This window comes from Propithecus coquereli, unplaced genomic scaffold (assembly GCF_000956105.1).
Source record: "Propithecus coquereli isolate 6110/MARCELLA unplaced genomic scaffold, Pcoq_1.0 Scaffold104, whole genome shotgun sequence".
In the NCBI taxonomy this organism is placed as follows: domain Eukaryota; kingdom Metazoa; phylum Chordata; class Mammalia; order Primates; family Indriidae; genus Propithecus; species Propithecus coquereli.
Window position 1 is genome coordinate 8368728 of NW_012134303.1, and position 8833 is coordinate 8377560.

General features: G+C 35.0%; 1 protein-coding gene across 3 annotated transcripts in view; it reads left to right on the forward strand.

Annotated features, from left to right (window-relative positions):
• Nucleotides 1–8833, forward strand: part of ALG13 (ALG13, UDP-N-acetylglucosaminyltransferase subunit) — a 70669-nt gene that overhangs the window by 58172 nt on the left and 3664 nt on the right. For all 3 annotated transcript variants that reach the window (XM_012645521.1, XM_012645508.1, XM_012645514.1), the window contains exons 24-25: nt 6404–6444; nt 8117–8294. In XM_012645521.1, coding sequence (XP_012500975.1) covers nt 6404–6444; nt 8117–8294 — 219 coding nt within the window. The remainder of the gene's footprint in view (nt 1–6403; nt 6445–8116; nt 8295–8833) is intronic.

The following is an 8833-nucleotide window of genomic DNA, read 5'->3' on the forward strand; positions in this document are numbered from 1 at the left end:
GTTGCCGTGAGCTAGGCTAATGCCACGGCACTCACTCTAGCCAGGGCAACAGAGTGAGACACTGTCTCAAAAAAAAAAAAAAAATTTCTTCATTTCTTAAATTCTTTCCACAAGTCTATGAAATTGTTGAAATCTTTGATATTTAGGATTCCAACTGAATTTTAAAGCCTTGGATTTCAGCTATGTGCTCTTGTTTTCTTAAACAACTAAGGAGTAATTTTCCATCAGAAATTCTTTGTTACCTCTCAGTTTGGCAATATTTCTCAAAAGAGAATTGTAGTTGAGAGTTGTTTGTAGCTTATTTATACTTCCTTTGCTATAACATTCTTTCGATTTTTCTAGCTACTCCTCTATTCTATTTTGGGTTTTTTTCAAGCCCCTAAAGTAGTCACCGAGATTTTCTTCAACTTTTCCCTTACCTTTAAACTTCATTATTACTTCTGTGTAGTCGATTTCCTAAATCTAACTAGCCTTGGCCTTGGAAGTTGCAGTTACTTGTCTCCAGCTACTTGCTAAACATTTTCACTGAGCTTTAGTTTCCATTTCAAACTTAAAATATCTTAATGAAATTCCTCATATTTATCTCCTTTCTTCTCCTTAGGCCACAAAACATTGACTTTCCTCCTTGGTTTATTATTTTGTTAATAGTGTTATCATTTCCAGCTAATTTACCCAATATCTAAACTCTAATTCCTTTATTCCTCTCCCCTCCCTTACCTCCTTGTGCCCAATATGTACCCAGTCACCACATAATGTTGATTTTGCATTTTCCAATATTTTATTATGAAAATGTCCAAATGTTCATCACAGTTGAATTTTAAAATCGTCATATATCTACCATTTAGATTCTTATAAAAGAAATTTATGTTCTCATAGTTCTGGAGGCTAGAAAGTTCAAGACACTGGCAGGTTTGCCTGGTAAAAGCCTGTTCCTCATAGATAGTGAGTGCCATGTACATGTCTTCACATGGCAGAAGGAATGAAAGGACAAAGGGGGGACAAATGCCATGTCTTCATGTGCTGTAAGAGCAGAAGAGAACACCTAGATTCTATCATGAATGTTTAACTGTACTTTATCACCACATTTCTGTTCATCTTTCCCTCCGTCTCTGTTGATTAATGAAATCCATCTTATTTTTGATGCATTTAGAAGTAAATTATAGCCATCAATGTACTTCCCCATAAAAACTTCAGCATACATATCATTAACTTGAGTTCAGTATCTAGTTTTTCCTTTTGATGTAAAGTTTACATATAATGAAATGCACAGAACTTAAATGAACACGAGCTGAGTTTTAATAAATGCATGCATGTACATATGTAACCCAAATCCCCATCAAGGTATAAAAATATTACCATTATTATTATAATATTATTATAAAAAATATTACCATTATTCCACAAAGTTCCTTCATGCCCTTTCCCAGTCTTTCTCTGCTCATCCCCATTTCTCCCCCAGAGACCCCCACTGTTCTGATTTTTTTCCACCACATATTAGTTTTACCTGTTTTAGAATTTCATGTAGTATAATCATACAGTAAGTGATTTTTATAGAAAATTGGCATAATGTTTTTGAGCCTTATCCATGTTGTTGCATATTTCGGTACATTTGCTTTTATTGCTGAGTAGTATTTCATAGTATGACTATTCCACAGTTTATACATTGTCCTGTTGATAGACAACTGAGCTATTTCCAGTTTGGGGCTGTTAGGAATAAAGCTGCTGTGAACATTCTTATAAAAGCCTTTGTGAATGTATGTTTTTTATTTCCCTTTGGCAGATACCTAGCATTGGAATTGCTGGGTCATAGACAGGGTGTGTTCAATTTTATAAGTAACTGTCAGTTTTCCACAGTTGTACTATTTTGTATTTCCACCAGCAGTATATAAGAATTTCAGTAGTTTCTCATCCTCACCAATATTTAGTGTTGTTACTTTCTTTAATTTTAGCCATTCTGGTGACTGATAATAAGCACTTTAAAAAAAACTTTTGTAGAGTAGTTTTTTGTTCACAGCAAAATTGAGAGGAAGACAGATATCGGTTTTATCACCTGCTCCCACAGATGCATAGCCTTCCATATTATGAATATCCCCCGCCAGAGTGGTACATTGTTACAATTGATGAACCTATATTGACACATCATTAATCACTCAAAGGCCATAGTTTATATTAGGGTTCACTCTTACTGTTACACTTTCATGAATTTGGACAAATGTATGATGACATATATCCACCATTATAACATCATGCAGAGTATTTTCACTGCCCTAAAAATCGTCTGTGCTCCACCTGTTCATCTCCCCACAGCCCTTGGCAATCACTGATCTTTTTACTGTCCCCATAGTTTTGACATTTCCAGGATGCCATATAGCTGTAATCATGCAGTAAGTAGCCTTTTTAGATTGGCTTTCTTCACTTGGTAACATGCATTTAAGGTTCCTCCATGTCTTTTATGGCTTGATGGCTCATTTCTTTTGAATGCCGAATAATCCATTGTCTGGATGTACCTTGGTTTATATATCCATTCTCCTACCAAAAGATATCTTGGTTGCTTCCAAGTTTGGACAGTTATGAATAAAGCTGCCCTAAATATCCATGTGCAGGGTTTTATGTGGAAATGTGTTTTTAACTCCCTTGGGTAAATACCAGGGGTCATGATTGCTGGATCAAATGGTAAGAGAATGTTTAGTTTTTAAAGAAACTGTCAAACTGTCTTCCAAAGTGGCAAGACCATCTTTGTTCCTACCAGCAATGAAGGAGAGTTCCTGTTGCTCCACATTCATGCCGGTATTTGGTGTTGTCATTGTTCTGGGTTTTGGCCATTCTGATAAGCGTGAGGTATCTCACATCTTTCATGTGCTTATATGCCATCTGTATATCATCTTTGTCGAGGTGTCTGTTAAGGTCTTTGGCCCATTTTTTAAATCGGGTTCTTATTGAGTTTTAAGAGTTCTTTGTATGTTTTGGGTAGCAGTCCTGTTTTAGGTATGTCTTTTGTAAAGATTTTCTCCCAGTCTGGCCTGTCTTTCCATTCTCTTGACAGTGTCTCTTCCGGAGCAGATGTTTATAGTTTCAATGAAGTCCAACTCATCAATTATTTCTTTCAAGGATCATGCCTGTGGTGTTATATCTTAAAAAATCATTGCCATACCCAGGGTCATCTAGATTTTCTCCTGTGTTATCCTCTAGGAGTTTTATAGTTTTGTGTTTTATGTTTATGTCTGTGATCCATTTTGAGTGAATTTTTATGAGGGGTGTAAGGTCTGTGTATAGATTCATATTTTTGCATGTGGATATCCAGTTTGAGTACTTTTTTCATGTGCTTATTGGCCATTTGCGTATTTTTGTAAAGTGTTCACATCTTTTGACAATTTTTATATTGGGTTGCTTGTTTTACTGAATTTTACAAGTTCGTTACATATTCTGGTTACTAGTCTTTCTTTTTGTCAGGTATGTTTTGTGAATATTTGCTATTATTCTGTGGCTTATCTATTTTCTTCATGATGTCCTTTGATGTGCAGAGGATTTTAATAGCAATGAAATCTAATCAATTTTTTTGGTTTATTGTTTTCTCTAACCTAAGAAAGAAACCTTTGCCTATCAGCAAGTCATGAAGATACTATTATATGGTTTCCTCTAAAAGCTTTGTTTTCCATTTTATGTTTAGGTTATCCATCCATCTCAAATTAATTTTTGTGAATGGTATGAGATGGGGGTTGCGTTTTTTTTTTTTTTCTTTTCTTTATGGATATCCACTATTCTAGCAGTACCATTTGTGAAACGGATTTTCTTTTTCATTAGATCACTTTGGTGTTTTAGTCAAAAATCAAATGACTGTTTTAAGTGTAGGTCTGTTTCCGAGCTTTCTTCTTTTGCATTAATCTGGTTTTTAATGCTTATGCCAGTACCACACTGTCATTTTACTGAGTTTTGAAGTCAGGTAGTAAAATTTGCATTTCTCTTTGATCATCCAATTTTAGGGACACCCCCCCCCCAATAAAAAACCTTCTGGGAATTTGGGACTCAGTTTGGGGAGAATTGCCATCTTAACAATATTGTCTCTTTGAATGCATGAACACAGTCTATCTGTCCATTTATTTATGCCTTCTTTGGTTTCTCACCATTTTTTTTTTTTTTTTTGGTGTAGCCGTCTTCTATATCTTTTGTTAAATGTGTTCCTGTGTGTTTGGAGTTTTGGTGCTGTAGTAATAGAATTTTTAAACTTTCATTTTGCCATTTTGTGCTGCTAGTATGTAAAAAAAAATATAGTTGATTTTGTATGTTAATCTTGGCTGATTTATTAAAAATCTGTCTTTCACAGAGGGTTTTTAAAAGTATCCACTGCCTCTTTCATAGGTCGTGCCTTTATCACCTCAATCTTGAACAATTAGAGTAGTTCCCAGTTGGTCTCACTGCTCTGGTACCTGTACTCCTTGTCTCTTCCTACCTCAGAAACCTTCAGTGGTTCTGCAGTTCCTGTATATTAAAGTTCAGCAGATTAAGTATGGCATTTATGACTTTTCACAATCTAGTCTCTACTCCATTCCATCCTTATCTTTTTCTATTCTTACATGAACTCTATGCACCTGATTATCTATTCTAAGCCTTCTCTGGCATTATGATTCTACTCAAATTCTTTCCCTATCCACTCTTCTATCTAATTCCTATTAATCCCCCAAAAGGTGCCTTGTGACCAGTAGCAGGCGTTCCTTATTCTCCATGGCCCTAGCAATCACTCCACCACTTCCTATCTCTATGGATTTGCCTATTGTGAACATTTCACATAAATGAAATCATTCAATATGTGATGTTTTGCAACTGGCTTCTTTCACTTAGCATAATGTTTTCAAGGTTCCTCCATGTCATAGCTTGTATCAGTGCTTCATTCTTTTTTATGGCTGGATAATATTCTGTTTATGGAGATACAGGTATACCTAGTTTTATTTTGGTTTGCTTTATTTCCCTTTGCATATAATTGCATTTTTTCCCACAAGTTGAAGGTTTGTGGCAACCTCATGTTGAGCAAATCTGTTGGCACCATTTTTCTAACAGCACTGTGCTCACTTCATATCTCTGTGTCAGCATTTTTAGCAATAAAATATTTTTTTAATTAAGGTATGTACGTTGGTTTTATAGATCCAGTGCTATTGCACACTTAAAAGACTGCAGTATAGTGTAAACATAACTACTGTAGGTACTGGGAAACCAAAAATTTGTGTGACTCACTTTACTGCAATATTCGTTTTATTATGGTGCTCTGGAACCCAACCCACAATATTGAGGTATACGTGTACTGTGTTTTATCTATCAGTTGATGGACATTTGGGGTGCTTCCACTTTTGGGCTGTTAATAATACAGCAATGGATATTTGCATATAAGTTATTTTGTTGATACGTGTGTGTGTGTATATATATACACACATATATATGTATGTGGGTGTGTGTGTATGTATGTATGTATGTACCAAGGAGTAGAATCCCATGACACTAGTGAATTTACTTCCTGCTCTTATCTGTTCATATTCTTTAGCTTGAACATTAGACTTTGTACTATACTCCCACATAATAATCATAATACAAGCTTATTCTTTAAAAATGGCTGTAAACATTTTTGTGCATATGGAGTCTCCAAGTTTAAGAAAGGGGTATTGTGAGAGTTTATCTATTAGTGGCACTCAGGTTATATTTTTTAATTATCAAAAATATATGTGGATCCCAGGTCAATCAGTAAAAATACATTTAGAGATATAATTGGAATGCTAAGAATATTTCCTCTTCTCCCATACATCTAGTATTTATTCGTTTATGAAATATTCTAATTAAATTCCATAATGTCTGGAGAAATTTTTATCACCTTAGGATATAAATTATTTTGAATTACCTTGCTCATTGCCCTTCTCTTTAGAGTTCTAGTGGTAGGTATGTTAGTCATGATAAATAAAAAGGTAAATATTTTCATATTGTGCTAGTTGTCTCAGAAGGCATCATTAATCTCAGAATCAGTGAAGCATTAGTTTGTATTATATAATAGCACTAGTAACTGAGGACCAAAATGATTCCTTATGTAGTAGAGTTGTATTAAAGTAAAATTTTCCTTGAAACAAGCAAGAAAATGCTTTTACTGGATTCTTCCTAAATATTAACCGAGTGACATTCCTGTAACACCTGCCTAATGTTAAGACTAGAAATAAAGTTGTATTTGGTGATTAAACCTTGGATCAGAAAATGATCTTACCTATATTGGTAGGTAAATGGTCATTTGCCATAAGGTAGAGTTGAGGGTGGTGTCAGTGTCGGAAGACGACATTGATATCTACCTTAATGCTCAAAGAGGAAGCTTTTAAATAATAGTTGCAATTGCTTATGTCAATATAGTCACTAAATTTAAAATTTTTAATTTCAGATACAAGAGTTTTGCAGTACTATTTCAATCTTGGATTGCAGGTAAGAATCATGTTAAAATTGTTTTGACGAGCTCTATATTAAAAATATATAAGCTATTTTGATAATCAGACTCTTGGCCTTCAAAAGCCAAGAACACTATGAGGGGGGCTGAAAATTTAATTTCTAAGAGACCTGTGATGAGGATATAGGTAAGTTTTCTACTCTAGCCTCCCTGTGCTTCAGTTTCTCTTAATATAAAATAGTTGTTAACTCGAACAGAGTAGGGACTGGGCTCTAAGCAGCACAACTTCAGCATATGTTAGATTAACCTTCGTATTTAACATGTATCAACCCTTCACTGTGTTTTTCTGTCTCAAAATAAATGTTATCCTGCTTGCTTAAAATATTTTATGGCTGTTTCTGCATTTTATGTGAAAAGTAATCAGACTGATTCAAAGACATTTAAAGAGCTGTATTATTTTTAAAGCACTCGTGTATATTTGCCAAACACTGGTTTTCACCATTCCCCTGAGTTGTAGAGGCACAGGTACTTACAAATGTCTTGATATCACTGAAGGTATCTCTGATTTGAGGTGAAAGCTCTTTTATTCTTTCAGGGATCATTTCCCCCCTTAAATACACTTGTGACATAATAAAATGGAATATTTACTGAAAAGAAAAAATGCATCTTAAGATTTGGCAGATGATAAACTATATGATCTCCTAGATAATGCTTAGATTAGTTCATATTCCCTGACACGGATTTCCCTAAAGCCTTACACATGTTAGTGCCAGAAAACCGTCTCCCCAGATAGTACACATCTATAAATTGGGTTGTAGGGTGGGTTTTTGTTCTTCGAGACTATTTTTCCTAAATGCAGTTTCAAGAATTGATAAACTACTTGCCCATTCAGTTATGTTAGTTTGTTATAGTCACATGTGGAAACTTTGTAATCTGTTTCACAAGACAGGCATTTTAAATATTCTCTTGCCTTTTATATCATGGGGATACCAAGACATGCTGAATATTTATTTATATGTGTATGTTTATATTTAGAGAAAGGATCTCACTGTGCAGTGGTATGATCATAGCTCACTGCAGTCTCTTATCTCCTGGGTTCAAGCGATCCTCCTGTCTGATATTTTAATATTTTTTATATTAGAAGTAATAGCATCCATTGTAGTATATTTAGAAAATACTAAGGTATAAAGAAAATCAAAATCACCTGCATAACCACTATATACTTTGATATTTCCTTATGACTTTCTTATATTTTACACGATATAGATTATGCTATATAATATTATAATCTTTTAACATGTGCATTTTTTCTTTATATATTTGACAGAATTTTTATTGCCTGTATAGTATTTCATCATATTCATTCACCCAGTTCCCCATTGTTACTTAAGTTGCTCAATATTTTTTGCTTTTAAAAATGTTATAAAAAATGTTTTTGTATACAGGTCTTTGTGTATGTCTCTAATTTCCTCAGGGCACTTTCCTAAAAGAATTCCTTGGTCCAGATATGAGATACAAATGCAACAGAAGATCTTAAAGTTCTAATAGAGAACAGACTTTCTAAATGTTAAGTCTCTTAGGTTAAAAAAAAGCCATTGCTATTTCACCTGAAAATCATGGCCCAGTTTTTTCTTTTTAGTGAGGAACTGTGCTGTATTAAGAATAGGGAACAGTAACTTTTTTTGTTGTTGTTGCCCTTTCTTGTTCAAGTGCTATCACCGTAACTGCTGGCACTCCATGGTCTATGTGCCACAGATGCAGCAGCACCTTCATGTAGAGAATTATCCGATCTATACTGAGCCACCTCCTCTGGTAAATCAAACCATTCCTCACTTGTACGGTGAGGCAGGGAGAGCAGATGGCACACAGGCGGAAGCATCAGCAAATGGTGAGTTTGTAATAAGATTGTTGGCAAGAAAGACAGCTGGATTTTATTGTCTGTAATCTAATAATAGTCTTCTGATATTTCATTAGGTCCGTATACTATACCAGTGGTTCTCAAGACATGATATGTGGACCCCTTGGGGTACCTAAGACTCTTTCAAGGGATTCGTGAGGCCCAAAAAATCACAATACTACTAGGATTTTATTTGCCCCTTTCACTGTGTTGTATTTGCATGGAGGGTATAAAAATCAGTGGTGGGTATAAAAAAACTGCTGACCCCTAAACACAAATTGGCACTGGCACCAAACTCTGCTAGTAATCAGTATCTTTCTCACTACTGTATACTCATGGTACAAAAATGCCAATTTCTTTTTATTTAATCCAAGACATTCTGGCCGGGCGCGGTGGCTAACGCCTGTAATCCTCGCACTTTGGGAGGCCCAGGTGGGTGGATCGCTCAAGGTCAGGAGTTCGAGACCAGCCTGAGCAAGAGCGAGACCCCGTCTCTACTAAAAATAGAAAGAAATTATCTGGACAACTAA